The sequence below is a fragment of the Sylvia atricapilla genome, chromosome 6 (assembly GCF_009819655.1).
Source record: "Sylvia atricapilla isolate bSylAtr1 chromosome 6, bSylAtr1.pri, whole genome shotgun sequence".
In the NCBI taxonomy this organism is placed as follows: Eukaryota; Metazoa; Chordata; class Aves; order Passeriformes; family Sylviidae; genus Sylvia; species Sylvia atricapilla.
The window spans coordinates 33,332,617-33,350,269 of record NC_089145.1 but is presented as its reverse complement, the minus strand read 5'-3'; the positions used below and the strand labels follow the sequence as shown (position 1 = coordinate 33,350,269).

General features: G+C 34.7%; 1 protein-coding gene across 1 annotated transcript in view; it reads right to left on the bottom strand.

The window, feature by feature from the left end:
- DPH6 (diphthamine biosynthesis 6) overlaps nt 1-17,653 on the bottom strand; it is a 195,876-nt gene that overhangs the window by 121,569 nt on the left and 56,654 nt on the right. Inside the window, exons 6-8 of the mRNA XM_066321445.1 lie at nt 16,657-16,718; nt 10,390-10,484; nt 3,660-3,751 (exon numbers count right to left, since the gene is read on the bottom strand). Of these exons, the coding sequence (XP_066177542.1) occupies nt 3,660-3,751; nt 10,390-10,484; nt 16,657-16,718 (249 nt within the window). The remainder of the gene's footprint in view (nt 1-3,659; nt 3,752-10,389; nt 10,485-16,656; nt 16,719-17,653) is intronic.

The following is a 17,653-nucleotide window of genomic DNA, read 5'->3' as shown; positions in this document are numbered from 1 at the left end:
ATGATAAGGAAGTATCCAAAAAATGCTACTCTCAATGTCACCAACAAAACATGTTCTGAAACTTGAAAATCCTTCCTATTTCCCCTGACATAACTGACAAAGTCTAATTCTACAGCTAAAGTTCTAAATGTAGATACACTAAAATAAGTAATTAAGAGCTGGACAGAAATAGGCTACAATGCTAAATCATATATAACCTATACAATTACATGCCTTTAGTATACATGGCACACAAATATCTCCTGAAAACCTTTTCTAATTTACAAGTGAACAAGTTACAGAACTTTAGAGGTGTTTCTAAAATCTTCTCCAAAATGATCTGTACAATAGATTTCCTGCCATTAAACAGGGGCAAACTGCTTGCACTTCTAACGTGTTCCAGCTACAAGGCTAAGATATTTTACAAACAGGAAAACACAGTATCAGTTTATAATAGGTAATATAATGCAACTGTCTATTATAAGACAAGGCAGCAGCAGGCATGATTCCTGTATCTCTCACAGGCAAATTGGCTCCTTTCTTCTGCAAAGTGTAGAAAAAAACCTACATGATTCTCACGAATTCTGAACTATTCCAACTTAAGGGGCTGCAGTTTCCCATGTTGTATTTTTTGGTATGTATGTGCTACTTCTCACTGGAACTTGGAAGCAAAGTATTTATTATAAAATGAGGGAGGGGGGGGCGGAGGAGCAAACATGAAAGCCTTAACAACAGCTAGTATGTTCACTACTGTCATCAGAAGTATGTTCCCATCAGCAGAAACTCCAACACTTCTAATTACTGTTTCTGATCTTTACAAAGACAACACAATAAAGTAAAAGGATACAGCAGAAAATAAAGGCAAGTTCATTATGCCAACAAAGTAAAAAAAATTGCTTCAAAGTTGTATTTTTCCTAATTGAAAATACGCAGAATTTAATTTTATTAAAATTGTATGTATGAAGTGACTATCTTAGCAAAGTAAAATATTGATGAAACTAGGTATCTGTATTATAGTGGTGACTTTGTTTTATACCCTGAAGTAAAAGAGGAATTCCCAAATTTTGAGCATTAGTATTTTATTACCATTCTTATTTATTCTTAATGTTTTTGCAAAATGCCTACAATTGTTTACCAATTTTAAATAGTTTTAATAATAAAATATAGTATTTATTTCTCTTTAGCCTTTTCTGCATGACTATTTATGAAAGAGAAGTGGGTGTGTTTAAAATAAGCTTGAATTATTATGCAAAAAACATCTTGAAATTGCACAGAAATATATTAAACCAGAACAGTGAGTACAATGTTATGTTCCCTTAGGCACAAGGGCTCATTTTGCTGCCAGAAACAATCTAAACCAAACTTCTAGGCAAGCTTTGTAGTCAAACATGAAGAGATTTAGCTAAGGAAAATGCATTATAGAGGAGGAAAGACAGCATAGACCAAGGTGCACTAGCTATAATTGCAAAATTATTTTCAAAGTAAACTCAAGGAATGTAAAATTAACATCTGTGGCAAATAACAAAGACAAAATTAATACATAATACAGTTAAAAATACGTTTATCTCAAAGCAGAAATGATAACAAAATTGATGTCATAATTCTTAGTAGAATTACACTTCGCTGTGGAGTCTATTAATATTTTTTACAAAGTGCTTACAAAAGTGGCTACTTTTACACATTGTTCATAATGGTGTATTATTTTTCCCAATTTTCAGTAATCCCTTGAAAGCTAAAAACTAAAATTAGTTCTCCTTCTGAAGCAGTTTTTTTTCCTGCAGTACTTCATTATTATAGGATTGGCTGTTAAGTGCTGAATACGAACTGATAGTTAAATTTTTCCACAGGCTTATAAGCACCAAATAGTGAGCAAAAGTACAATACAACAGGCATATCAATCTTGAAGGCATGCCTTTATTATTATGCAGTTAAATGATTCTAACAGTTATGGTCTGAAAGACTGACTGGTTCTCCATATTTATAACTTCTCAAAAACTTAGCTTATTTTATCATGACATAAAATAATCTATAGCCAAAAGATATTAATGCTTTTCCTTATGAGATATCCACTGCAAAAATTAAACTATTTTCCTTTTAAATATACATTAGTTTATATACCAAAATTTAGGGCAAGCTGCTGCAAAGCTTACCCCTTGCTAAGCGTGACAGGTTTGTCTACAACGGATTGGAAATAGGATTTACTACAACAATGCCTGAAACTGTGAGGCTTTAACCAAATCTAAAACATCTACATAAGAAGGGGGAAAGAACTACTGAACAGATAAACGTAAAATCTTGATTCTTATATCAAATGCTATGCATTTTAATATGATTTTTTCCCTGATTTATGTAAAGCTTTGTGGTTTTCATTTTCCCTAGCCTGTCACATTGTAGTGATGTATGGCACATTTTCGCGTCAAGTTTGCCATGAGCAATAAAGTCAGTGCCCCCAAAGAAATATCAATATATTATCAGTCTTCTCCACCATGCCCCATTCCCAAATTTTCCTTTATTCAGCCTATCTGGTTTTGCTTCACATAGTTGATATCCTTTTCACAGTCTCCCACACAGATATTTAATGTTTTATTTTTGAAAGAAATCCAAAACTAGAAATTGACAGGATGAAATACAATTTACTTTCCAAGGCAAAATGAAGCCATCATGGAAGAAAAACACTGATGTATTTTATCTGTTTGGAACAATAAAATAAAAAAAAATTTAAAAAAAGAAAAAAAAGGGAGAGGGAAGACGGGAAGACATGATCTATGGAAAGACACGGAGGAAATGTTGCTTAAGAGACATGAAATTTGAAATACTGGTAGAATAATGTTCTGGAACCATTTCAGCATTTCTACCATCAAAGCGCAGAAAGACATAGGAAGAGCTATAAAAAGATGACTGCAACAATAGAAAAAAGATCATGATGCACTCTCTTCAACAAAATACTAATACTTGTAGAGGCTCAGGAAGAAAAAAAAATTAACTGTAAAATAATAAAATGAAAAACAGAAAAGTGATAACAAATATAAGAAAAATATTGTCTGTTTTGACCTTAGTTCTGCTCACATGAAAATCTGCAACATTTAAACCACCGGAGCTCCTATTCCTGTTCTGCTCTTTCCACAGGATCGTAAGTTAATCGAATTAATTTCAACGAACTAATAATGATTATTTTAAAATTTTTGACCAAGATAATTTCCACATGATTAGAAGTAATTCATTAGATGTATTTTTCATATGGAAAAAACCCAAAACCCAGAACATTCCAAACTAAACACTTACAGGTTAGCAAGTTTTTAAACCATCCACTTTACAACAAAAAGAGGTGCCACCTCCCAACCAAGTAATACTGTTCATTCCATTTCCTGATACAGTTGTGTTCTACAGTGCAGCTGTTCTACCCAGGTTGCCCATGAGCTTGACTGAACCACGTTGACTGAGCACCTTGAGGTTTCAAGATGAAAAATGCCACCCACACAAATATACTACCTCCATTCATTCACTTGACACAAGTATGTTTGGTCTTTCCTAATGGTAAGTTCTGAAATTCAGCTAAATATGTACATCGTTATTTAAATGTAATACCTACATGAGAATATGATGATTCACTCCAAATTGTGACAAAACAACACAACTAGAAAGCAGATACATAGCTTTAAAAGAAAACATTTGCAGCCTACTTGCCTTATTCTCCAGGTGTAGTTTTAAAAAATGAAGGTAGGCCACAGGTGCAAATGCATCAGCCGAATGCATGACCACCTTGGCTGAATCTCTGAAATACAAAATTTTTATCATCAAATAGTATAGTACATAGTTTTATATAGAGACAACTTAGATACAGTGACACTTAGTCACTGTATAACACAAATTCTCAAGTAACTCATTGCAATACTATTAATTTCTTATCAATGTTTTAATACAAATTAAGAAAAAGTAGTTTGTTATATAAAATCATATTGTTGAACAATACATTACCTTCAAGAATTTTCAATTTTCAAAAAGAATGAAGTATACTTCCTGTGTGAGCTGGCACAGGAAAAGCAGCAACAGCCATAAAACCACAGATTAAATGGAAACAGTCAGGTTGTTTTTGTTACTTCAAGGCCACCTGGGAGCCTTGAAGCACGGCTCAAGCAGGGGCACAAAAGAAGGAACATGGGCACTGCAGAGACTTGTGCCTGTGCTAGAGCATCACCAATCCTGCAGGTCTCACCTGTATCTCAGGGATTTGCACAGGTGCAATATCCCACTGTGTTCTGATCTTTCCCACAGCCAGGCAGGAATCTCAAGCGTGTGCAATAGGGGCCCATAGTCTATCACAGGCCTATGCTATCTAAACACAGATGCTCTACTCATCCAACACGAGGCCAAAAACAATTACTATTATACATGTGTTTTTGACACCCCAGCTGCAAGTCACTTGAGAGTATTTACAACCCTCCTTGCCAATCTTCCACTATTTTCCCACACTTCCAGACCAATATTAAGAGAATTAGTTAGCCGTAGTCTATGAAAGTATAAACTACACTGTGTTTTAGATCCCAGAGACTAATACATACAGCAATCTTTAAATTTCATCAAAAGGAGATTTTTCAAAAGCCCATTGTTTTGATTAATGTTCCAGAGATTAGTTTTTTTTAAGTATTAACAACATACAGTATTGCACACTGAGAAATTGACTGATCCAGCCATCTTGCATCTGATAGTAATGACTACTAGACACAACTTTTTAATGCCAAATGTGTTGGTAACAATGTTAAATTTCCTGTGTGCTGATTCAAATTAGTTAATTTTAGTTTTCATTTTTACAGACACAATCTGTCACACTTTGATTCACAAGAGGCAGTATCTGTTATATCCATCTGCACAGTTTTACTACTTAAGAAAAAGGTAGCTCTAAGAAACAAACATCAGAAGGTGAGAAACTCAAGGAAAACATAAGAGAAATTCAGATGTAGTACAGGAAAAATTGAAAATTGTTGAAAGTAAGGCTAAGGACACACATAATCTTCCAGAAACCATGCTGCCCTTGGCACCTTCATAGTGTTCAAAGAGATGATATAGACAGATTTCTAGTAACATAAAACCAATGACAACTCAAAGCAGTTACAGCTTTGCCCAGATCTCAGTTCCTCAACAAAAGTGTAAAATTAACAGAAATACCTGTTCTATAAAATGTTTTCTGGGATTTAAAAATAACATAACATCACTCAATAATGACAAAAACCTTTGACATAAGAAGGTTTGACAAACTTTTAAAGTATTTTGATAAATAGGCCTCAATTTCATTCTTGAGAGTAATTATCAAGATTCTTTATCATTAAAATATTGTTTATATTTACTTATATGTAAGATACTTTATACATAGTTCTTTAAGAATAAAATGATTCTTTTCAAATGACAATGGTGTCTTCTAATTCTAACAGAAATAGGTAGAAGAAAATAGGTGGAAATCAGAACAGTTCTGTTTACATCCAGTTAGCCTCCAATAAATAAAACTAATGAAGTCCTGAACTTGACATGTGATATCCAGCTTGGGAAACCCCAACCAACTCAAAACCCAGGAAAAGCAGAGATTTAAAACAGTGATTTGAGAGACCCCAATAAATTATATAAGGCCATTTCACACTAAAAGCCTGAATTTTGAGTAGGAACTTGATTATCTAAGATGATTCATATTTGATTGCAAAGGAATCAAATGGAATCAAACAGGAATTTTGCTAAGGAAATTTTCAGAAGACTGAAAAAAATGAAGAATAGTTGAAAAACTGTCTCAATCAGCTATTTGTTTTGAAATGAAAATCTTGAAGATCTAGAAAGCATCCAATCATTTTAAAACACTCTGTAACACTCTCTCAGGACAAATATATCAAGTAAGAACAAGACTGAGAGTACAAACAATGCTTCTCAGAACATGACTATTTTTTCATGTTTACAGAAATTATAATTTTATGATTTTGTTTTTAACTCCAAACCTAGAATTACAATCCTAAACACAGAGCTAATAGTAAGGCACATAAAGGGAAATGGTATTTCCCAAATATTTCAAATGTGACAATTTACTCTCCAGAAGATCAAACTATTCAGCGTTCCATAAACAAATAGGCCTTCATCATAAGAGTAGATATTAGATGGTATCCTATGGTGACTTTATGATACTTGTATCCCCAATCATATGGGTTGGATATTGAGTTCTTAAAACTGGTTCTGAGAGTGAAGGTGGGGGAAGAAGCAGTTTGTTTGCAGATGCTGCACTCCCTCCACATTCCACCTGGACTGTGTTGTCTGAGGCAGACAGACAGCAGGACGGAGATCCCTTTTGCTTTCAGTTAGTTTTAGCTAGCTGAGGCAGAGAAGCTCCCGGGACTGTTTTTTATTTTCTTTCCTCTTGGGACTGTTTAAACCTGCTCTGGACTGAAAACACCCGGAAGAGCACCAGGAGCTGACACCTGTGGCGCACCAGGGCCTGGCATTTTCCAGCGCCGGAGGGACTGATATGAGACTGAGCGAGTCGAGCTTCACCCACAGCAAGGACTTTCTCAATTTTGCCATCTCTCTTCGAAGCAGCAAGAGGTTTTATTGTTTCATATCATTCATTTTCGTGCTTGTGGGCACTTTGTTTGTTAAACAAATTGTTTTTTCCACTTTTCTCTGAGGAGATTTTTCTCCCAGACCACTTTGGGGAAGGGTTGTTTGGGTTTTGCTCTCCAGAGGGACCCTGTTTGGAGATTTCCTCCCAAATCTGCCCTAAACCACGACAGATAGTGTTCATATAGATGAGAAATAGTTCTTTAAAATGTCAAGAAACATTGGTCAATTGTACTTTAAATATCAGCATAAGAATGACACGAAATGCTTGGTACATTTCAAACACACAGAGGAGGAAAGCTGACAAATGGATTATAACAGACTACCTGGGACAACCAGATAAACCCCAATCTGACACTTGTTTAATATTTTGGTTGTAAGATTTTGCTTTCACAACTAGATATTGTTTATTTTCAAATATATGTTTTGCTCAATCTGTCATGCTTCCTTTGTGAGGCACACTTTTTAATGAAGACAGAAAAGAATGGCAAGAATTCAACTTAACATTCAGAAGCAAAACTCGTCATACAGTCTTATAATAAAGAGACTCCCATTTCTCCAAAGTAACATTCAAGGTTGTATTTTATTTTTTCCTGAGCCAACATATTTCTTTCTTTTGCAAGGATACACTGTAGAAGCATATTTTGCCAAGTTTAAGAGGGCAAAAATCATTGACCAGTGAAAACACTACCTGCAAGTAGTGTCACAAATGAAAGGCATACTAGATTTTCTCCTGTTGTTTTAGCTTTATCTGGCAAGGTTGTCGTGGCAGGGGTTAGTGTTCAGATGTGGTCTCTATAACATAAGACCAAAGGATTCTGAGCTCATCAGCAACATTGGTGTTGTCTCAGAGATAACATACTTTAAAACTATGCTGCAATGGGAGTGAGGAAAACATAGCAGAGACAGCCCTGCAGACATCAAGGTCAGTGCAGAAGGAGTGAGCAGAGGTGTTTCAAATGCCAGAACAGATTCTACATAGCCTGTGGAAAAGACCATGGTGAAGCAGGTTGCTTTCCTGCAGGGCAGGAAGGACCACACCAGAGCAGATACGCATACTGCAGTCTGTGCAGAAACCCACACAGAAGCAGTTTTTCTGACAGGACTGAGTGCCATGGAAGACCCAGGAGAGACAGTCCGTTCCTGAAGGACCATGCCCTGTGGAAAGTACATGCACTGCAGCTGTTCCTGATGAACTTGCCTGGTCGGAAGGACACACATTGTAACAGTTCATGAAGGAGCCATGGAAAAAACCCAGGCTGGAGCAGGGGAAAAATGTGAAGAGAAGGGGGCAGCAAAGACACAGAGTTATGAACTGACTCAAGTTTCATTGTCTACCTCCTTATACTGCTCACAGAGGAGGATGTAGAAAAATCAGGAATGAGGAAGTGAAGTTAAGCCTGGGAAGAACAAGGTGAGGAGAGAAGGTGTATTTACTTCCCACTATTCTACTTTTTTTTTTTTTTTTTTTAATTAAATTTGGCAATAAATTAAATTCTTTTCCCCAGTTGAATGTGGTTTCCCACAACAGTAACTGGTAAGCCGTCACATTTCTCTCTTCTTGACTTACAAATCTTTTCACCTTCTTTTCTCTCCCTTCCTTCCTACAGAGGAGACTGAGAGCAGCTTGGTGGGAACCTGGCATCCAGCCATGGTTAATCCATCATACCTATTCTGAAGGTAAAAGTATTCTTCAATGTCTTGCTCAGAAACTTTCAACTCAGGAGATGTTTTGGAGTTGTACAGGAATTTGGGGATCTTGAAAATCCTGTCAAGTTTTAACCTCTAAGTTGTAATGCTTACAACTCCATTTAAGCTTTAAAAATTGTATCAGGACGTAGTCCTGCTTTAGGTATGGTACTCCCAAATTCAGTGCCACCACTGAGACTCCAAAACCACACACTTCTCTCTTTCATTGCTCCTGCCCATTTTCCACTCCTCATGTGGTGGGATGGAGTTGAGAATTGGACGCACAAAAGGCAAAGATCATGGGTTCAGATAAGAACAACTTACTGGTAGTATCACTGAGATAAGAAAATTAACAATAACAGCACAATATTCATAAAAAAAGAATACAAGAGCTAGTGATTCACATTCAAAAATGCTCACCGAGAACCCTGACACAATGGCTCCCCCTCTGCCACCTTTTTTCAATTGGAAGGAACACTCAGAGAGAGTCCCTGAGTCCCTTTCCCCCAACCCTGGCAATGAGTGAGGTCATATCAAATAACATTAGAGTCCTTGGCCAGGCTGCCTCCCAGCTATTGCAAAAATCTAAACCTGCCTAGCTGAAACCAGGAGAGAACCATGTATATCTAAACATTGAAACTCTACTAGCAGAGTTAACATGATTAAAAAGTCTGTTTAGATTCAGTGTATAAGAAAAGCAAAAATACAAAGTAGAAAAAGATTCATAACTTATTTAAAGAAGAAACTGCAAAATATTTTTCTTGTGAAGTTCATACAGGGATAGATTTCACATGCATGATCCCTCAAAGAGCATGTCTTTATGACATGAATAATGTAAGAGATAAGCAGGGCTAATCAAGCCAAAGACCCACAATGCCAGTGTTCTATTCAGTTTCCATTACAGAAATGTATATCTAAAACTAGTTGAATAACTGTTTAAAAGTCCACTGTGCCATATATTTATTATTAAATACCCACTGATTTAAATATTTGTCTTTTATATATTTTTTGTGCTTTTATTTTTAACTTTTATTATTTGGAGTATCACCAAGAGAAATAAAGATAACTCAGCCAAGACCACTTCTGCTTCAGGCTTTCCTAGTCATTTGAACTGTTTTTATATCACTGATAGCCAGATACACATTGAGAATATAATATAATATATTCCTACTGCTCTTTGGTTGATCGCCAGCCAAGGGCATAATCAACTATTATTTCAGTGGACATCTGCCAGATAGTCACCAATGCTTTAACCCCTTTGTTTATTGATCTTCTCCTTCCAAATGCCATGCAATGAAATGGAGCTAACCGTTCTTGATTCTCCATCCCTTACACAGACAGATCCCAGTCTTACAGAAAAGTGAAACAAATGAACCTGCATCATGAAAGCCTTAGTCATGTCTATATGCTCTATAATTTGGACCTGCACTAAGATGACTGAGAATCAATCACCAATAAATGATTACTGGCCTGTTTATGTGCTTCAGAAAAAGAACAGCAGTCAAAATATTTTACTTGAAGCAAGTAGGCCTAGCTACTTAACAGGCTAATAAGAAACAAGACACAAATATTTTTCATAGCTCACTACACAGATTTTAGCAATTAATGTCAAAGGAATAAACTATTCAATGTAATTGAGACAGATTCATACAAAGTTTGTATTTAAAATATCCTCTAGAATTGAAGAAAAGTGTTTATTGTTATCATTCTAAGCTGCTAAACTTAGACACACACACGTACACAGTTAAGGGAATCCACAGGCTACTGACGTGGCACTTTATCAAATTTAGCTGTAATGAAAGATAAATATTACAGGCAATTTGCACTTCATGAAAGGATAAAAATGTCAGTGTATAGGTACCAGTTTTACTGCAGGCCATAATCAGCAAGTAAACGAAAGTGCAAATGTCTAAAAAGTTTATAGCCCTCTATGAACGCCTCATCGTGTCAGGTATTGATTTAGGTTTCCAGGGGACTTTGCCAGTGTTAAACAACATGAGTGCCTGTGATCTCAACATGTTTTACCTCTGCAAATGCCATGCGGTACCTCCTACCACCTCTAGCTGTTTCAAACTAAATTTTAAGATGCTCCCATTGCTTTAATATAAGGAAATAGAAGAAACTCTTCCTTACACAACTATTTTCTTCTTAAACAGAGGGCAGTCCAGAGTGAATGTTTCATATTCTCCTCCTTCTCCGCAAACATGGACTCCGTATTTCTCAGAGAGCTACCACAAAAGAGAAATTGAAAGATGTAAGTACTACTACAAAAGTTTATTGAACATATTTTGCTGAAAATGTCAAAAATAGTACATACTGGTTGCTGGCTGGGGTTAAACCATGACATGCACTTTTTAAAGACTATACATTTCAAGGCTGAAAAAACCCAAACATGATACAGTCAGGTCTTCATTTCTTTGTATGCCTATTACAGTGATTAACAATTACCAATATGTTATATTTTAAGTAGAACTGTAATATTAAGTGGCACTGTAATATTTAGATGAACAAATTAACTCCTAATCCTTTCTCAGTGGCCATGAAAGGTTGTTCCGACTTCCATACCTGTCTTTCTTTATCATATCTATTTCTCCTGTAGGAGAAACTTCTACTGTGAGTCAACACAAGTAGCACTTCACATAGAAGTATACAATGAACACATTTTTTGACAACAGATTAAGAAACTGTATTCTATGTTTTTCAAAAAAATCTATCAAAACAAATAATTTTGTAAGTCAAAAGCAAAAAGCTCAAGCAAGATCTGAAGAGATACAAGTTTTCTTTTATAAATTGTAATTAATATACTTTCTAAATCACATCCCAGAGTTCTGGATATCTCATTTAAACACATACCTAGATAAACTGAAACATTCAGAATATGATATTTGAGTCAATTAAAATTGACTATTTTAATCAATTCCTGATTTACAAATGATCCGCTGTGGAGCAAGAGCCAAAGTTCCTTAGCTGGAGTAAGGAGTGCATGACTGCTCAGTAGCTCACTGTACTACTGTTTCAATGTACTGTATTGACAGATAGTAATCAAGTACCAGATCTGAGCATGGGGACACACTCTCTTTGTCAGCAGGAGAAATTTACGTCTTCAGCAGCAGATTATATCAACTTCTAAAGACTCACTGCAGTGATTCAAGCCAAGCCCTGGCCAGTTTTTTTTTACATTAAACAAGCACTAATATTCTGCTTTAAGTGACTCATAAGAACTGGAACTGCAGTCCTCAACTCCATTGCAAACACCTACATTACTTTCGGGAATATTTATTTAACCCCTTTATGCCTTTCCTCAGAGGAACAGAAGCCCACTCATGATGCTTCTGGAGTCAAAGTAGAAATATAATTCTCCAGAACATCAGAGGGGTAGAAAAGTCTATCTGGAGGGCTAGAAGACAATTCCAGATCTGCTGGTTTTTTTGAGGCAAACATAAGACTGGGTTATTTATACATGGTAGATTACATTTTTTATATAGTTACCAGTATATTTGTATAGCAAGTCTATTACACATATTCAAATGATACTTTATTCTTATTGTTGAAGCTGAATTTAGTTCATGCTACTTTACAGTTCTCTTTCAAACCCTTTTACTTAAAAACTTCAAAGAGTGTTTATGACTTCAGTTACTTAAACCAAAGGCCTGAATTGTCTTCAGCCATTATTTTGTAGAAAAGGAAAATGCTCTGAGAAAACAATACCTCAGTAACGCTCTATGTGAATATTTAGTTGTCTGGTGCTGTAAAATCTAAATCTCTTTTAGAATACATATGAAATGTTTTTTCAGTATCTTTTTACAAAAGTTATTTTTAATTTTTCCTTTCACATTTTCTTTCAAAGAAAAAAAAGCAAAAGAGAACCTTTAATCAAGGGCTCATTAAAAAATTACACTCCTGACATAAAAGAGAACTCTATCTGTCAACGATGGCAACAAGGTTTCTATAGGACAAATACATCAGGAATAATTAATGTTGATGCAACAAGAATGGACAACCTACCAAACAGTCAAAACCTTTTATTCTTACTCTATTTGAAAAAAACCCCAAACAAACCCAAAAGAAAACTATTAAAAATATTAAAGAGAGAAAACCAGGAAAGATCTTTCTAAATGTAACCTTTCTGCAGTGAATACATGGAGTGACTGTTTACAAGTCACTTTCAAAACTGGTAGCTCTGCTTGTGAACAGTGTCTAGAATAATTATTGGCAAATAACACTGAATACTCAGAAGATGTAAGACTATTTCCTATCTTTGTTGTGAGAAATTCTCATTTTCAATGTCACTGGCTTCAACATAATTCTTGACACCAATTATACAAGGTGCTAAAGGGCTTTCAGTTCTCACAAATGTCAACAGGACCAAAAGATACTTAGCAGCTCATAGAACAGGTCCTTAACGTTAATTTAACAAAGTCAGCAATATTTTTAAAATGTCATCAATGGTATGATAATTTTGCTTTTTAATCATTTAGAATATTAATACTATTTGAAGACCCATTATTTGGGTTTGCAAACTGGATGCTACAATAATAAGAATACAACAGCATGAACTCTAAATTTTATGATTGCTAAATCTGCCTTCCAGTTCAGATGAGTCAGTAAACTCCAATTTTACAAATCAAACATAACTTATTGCAAGGAATGCAAATCCACTTCAAACTCCAAAAGAAATTTATGATGAAACCATCTTCTAGACTACATGAAGTTTGTCTTAAATACACAGTGAAATTCAGGATATACATATAAATAAGATACATATAAATGACCAGTCCAAACATTATCTGAAGAACAGTCGCTTCCTACCTCAGGAATAAAACATAAGGATTAAAGTTTCCTTCTTTAACTTTCATAATCAAAGACAAATATTTGAATTTAAGTGCTTCCTTTTTCAAGTGAACACTTTGTTCCCAGGCACAAATTGTAAGACCTAATAAACTCTTATATTTACAGAAATGCTCTTTACGTCAAGATGCTCTTATCAACTTATAAAGCAAGCATACAAATAAACATTTTCCTATTGCCTATTGGCAGAGCCAAAATTACAGGCAATATAACCATAATGTCCATTTGCCATTCTATTAACAAATTCAAAGAATGGGATCACAACATGAGACATAAGTGACAGAAATTACTTTAGTGTAAAAAGCTGAGGTTTCTGTTACAGAGGAAACATTGGGACATGAAAGCAATATAATAATTTAGCATTTATCTAGTAATCACTCCTCAAAAATTAATCAAAGACATATAAATTAGAAAAAAGCAATAATTCAAAAACTTTTTATTCTGCAATGCCCATGTCCTGAGGCAGCAATATTCACACCTGCTGAAAGTATGGGTGGCAGATCATTATTGCACTCCTAAGTTCAACATTCAGTACATAACGTGAAAAAAATTGGAAGAAGTTTTTCCCACTCACTAGTCCTCCATTTTTTTGCTGCTACTGCAGAAAAACCACCTCACCTTTATGTCAGTACTTATTATAATTTCTACTGTACACATAAAATAAAGTAAATCAGAAGACTGAAAATTTAGGGGATAATATGTTTTCAAAGTCAAACAATTGAGTGGAGAAAATCAGGCCTGGATTGTGGGTTTATGTGATGGGGATTTTTTTTAATCAACACTTAAAATGCCTCAACCAGAGATTTTTTCTAAAACGAGCATGACTAGTTCATGTTTATTTCTTATATATCCAAAACACAAATTCTAACAGGTGCATTATAGTAATACAAGTTGATTTTGGTCTCACTGACTGTTTCTTAAGCTAAATGTTTAGATTAAAAAAAAAAAAAGTAAGAAGCAAATGAGTTCTAGTTCCAGATCTGTACTACCAGAGAAGTTGAACTTTGTGAGTACATGCTAAAAGTAAAAGATACTCCCTACAAATCCCAAATCACTCAACAAATATGACATTTGGTGGCTCTTTATCAAAGACATTGGCGTTTTTCTGGGCACTGAAATTATTTGGATATAAAGTGATTTTCAACAAAACTGAAGGGCATAGAGAGCGTTACTTAATTAATTCCAAGCAGAACTGCAAAAATTCTCACAAACTTGCATATCACACTAGGAAAAATGCTGTAATGAAATACCCTGCATCTAGCTGAATAAACAACTATGGTAAAATAACATCAGATATCAACATGAAACTCAAAAATCAACCCAAAACAACAGGAAAAAACTCTATTAGCAAAGAACCCCAACAAGAAAAACAAATTTACTGTAAAATTTGAAATTACTTGTTAGATAATAAGAGTACAAATCAAAGATTATGAGTATATAAACCCACAGTAGTTTTGGAGATGTGCAGTGTTAAACATTAAATCATTACAGCATTTTATATGGAATGGCCAGAAAATTAAATTTTATCTCTCGTCTTTACTGGAGACTGTGAACTCTTTGTTTTCACTTTCTGTCTGCCAGAACTTCAGATGCTGAAGACTTCACCAGTTTGCGAAAGATTGTATTTCACATTGAAAGCCTTTTTTTTTCTGTTTATAGTTAATGATTTGATTTTATTAGGCCTTAAAGCCAACTAAGTATCCAGTAAAAAAAAAATGTATTTGTACTGGCTTTGACTTTCATAGCATGCATATGCACAAGCAACAGCCAAATAAATGAACAAGTAATCAGTTGTGCAGTCTTCCCTACAATGGCCTGACAAGCATTGCAAGCAGTGTCAGAATGCCCCATTTGTACACTTGATGCTACGCAGCCATTGCTATTTATTTCTGTACCAATAAAAGATAAAACCTTCAAATGTGGGGTTTGAGAAGTGTTAAACCACAGCAGTAATAATCTCAGTGAAACAGAGCAAGAAAGAATCACTTTAAGTACAACAACAAACACATTGACAAATATAGGTAATTCACAAAAAACACCATGTACTTTTGGATTTTATACTTTATTTTTTTTTTAAATGAATGATGGTGAAATCAAATGCAGAAGAATACTTCTTATTAGCACAATTCAAATTGCAATACTTGCTGCTACAGTTCTAAAGAAATCAAGACTGCTGATTCAGCTGAGGTGAGTAGTTACCCAGCTGCAACCCCACTGAGGTTGCAACCTGAATTTTGACTACAGAAGCTTTCTGTGAATGCAGAATGTTGAGATGATTTAAAGAAATAAGTGAAACAAGACTAAAAAAAAATATAACGAATGAGAAAATGGAATTGTATACCAAGTAGTTTACACAGAAGAGGACCAGGGAGGAGGAGGGCAAGATTTCTGGGCAGATTCTCCAGGTCTGAAGCAACAAACCTCAAGTTAAGAACAGACCAACACCATTTCTTCAGGTAAGGAAGAGATCTTCCTTATCTTATTTGAATGTTATGGACCTTAATTATTCCTTTCCAGCTTTGACAAGCAGCAATTACCTATCTTCTCTCCAAGTAAATAATAAAAAGATGGAGTTACACTCAAGATATAATTGCTATGTAACTCCTCTGTCTTTCAGGAAGAAGAAATTTTCAAAGTTCTGCTTACTTTTTCTTTCTTTCCCTAACTGTTCCAAAACAAATTACTTATGAAGCCAGGCTGACCAGTAACTACCCAGATTAACATTGAAAAGTATTTTTAGGACATCACTTTGTGGACATTTAGATTGCCTAGACTAAAAGTTACATCAAGACCATTTTAACAGACATGCAGTCATTGTGGGTATCTTACAGGCTCAAGGACGAGGAATTCTGGTAAACTAGCATTGTCACAGACAATACAGGAAAACGTAATTTCAGAATTCTTATTCTTAAAGTTTACTTAGCTTGATGTTTGATGCTTCTACATCAAACTTGAAGAAGCCTCAAGTACAAAATCTGGTGTTTTTTCTTCTCCTTAGTTGAATGACTTTTCTTTAAGTAAATCTACTAGCTCTGCCAACAAGCATTATCCTGGTTTGAGGACACATAATCCTTTGCACAGAATTAAATACATCAGGAATAGGCCTCTTATTCCATTTTTAATGACCCTACTGTACGCAGTCTAATTGTGTACATGGTAGGAAATCTGCAAATAGGAATCCTCGGGGAAGTTTTGTACCATCTGTGATTTTGCCGCTACTATTTCTTGCTGTGAGAGTCTCTAACTTACAATTATTCAGCTTTATCATATTGATAGACCAGCTAGTGTTCTGCAATATTGAGCTTTCATGCCATTAGTTTGTTTTAAAGATGGTGACAAAACTAACATTTGTGAACTATGTAAAGAAATTGTGTTTTTCATATGAAAAGAGCTTAGCAAAGGCTTATATTCTGTGTACAAAGCTAAACTTTGGGTTAACACCAAATTTATGAAAGGAAGTAATTTTTATTAAGTTAATTTTACTGAATTTCCGCCTGTGTTTCTTTTTAACTGCAAGTTTAGCTATATGAATATCCTTTAAGTTATACTCACCTCCAAAAGAATAGGCTCCATTTCACCTAGAGTTTTTCCTAGATGTTTATCTGGATCTAAACCTGCAAAAAAACCCCAAAAAATGTAAAAAATATTTCTTATTAAGTACTCTGATAACATCAAGAAATCTTACTTTTGTTTTTCTTTTAAAAATATTATGTCTTCACATTATCTAAAATAATTACTATCCTAAAGAAAATACACTGAGTCAGAATTTTCTCTAATCTTTGGTCAAATATTTTCCAGGTTTATGGAAAAACAAAGCTAGTTACCTTTTCACTACATGTCAAGTGGAAAAGCTATTGTTTCCCTTTCTTAGAAATTTCACTAACCAGTGAAGTGAACACACAGGTCCATGGTAATAAAAATACTACAAGGATAGTGCCTCTTTAAGTTAGAAATCACCTTTGTAGATACCTACAAAATTAAAATACAATTTTATTTTTTTTATACTTCCTTCAACTGGAAGGGACACAGACTATTTTCCAAAATAAAAAGTTCTTTTGTCAAATCCCATTCTTTGTGTGTTTTATGCGCATATAAAATGTAAGATTAAAAGGAATGGAGACACAAAGAAAACTCAGACTCACAGAATGTATTGAATGTTGTACCTTTTGATCCATCACAAAATATTCTGTATGATGTCTACATTTTGATTTATTTTTCTTTGTAAAAAAGTAAGCAGTATTAACACTTGATAGCTGTTCTAACTTGCTCCTCTGTATTCCTATTTCAACTTCTTGACTTTTTGATTTTGGGCAGCTCATGGCAGTTAATGGTCACTTCCCTGGACAAATCAAGTAATTGGCAAAAATGAGTAGTGGGATAAAATAATCCAGGAACAACTGTTTCAAAAGCTGACATCTTCAACCAAATAAATATGCTAGTTGGATTTGATACAAAGTGGTCAAAAGGTCTTCCCATATGAAGCAAATGAGAAAAAAACCAAAATGATAACTCCTGAAACTGAAGAAACACTGAGAAATTTTCAGTTATC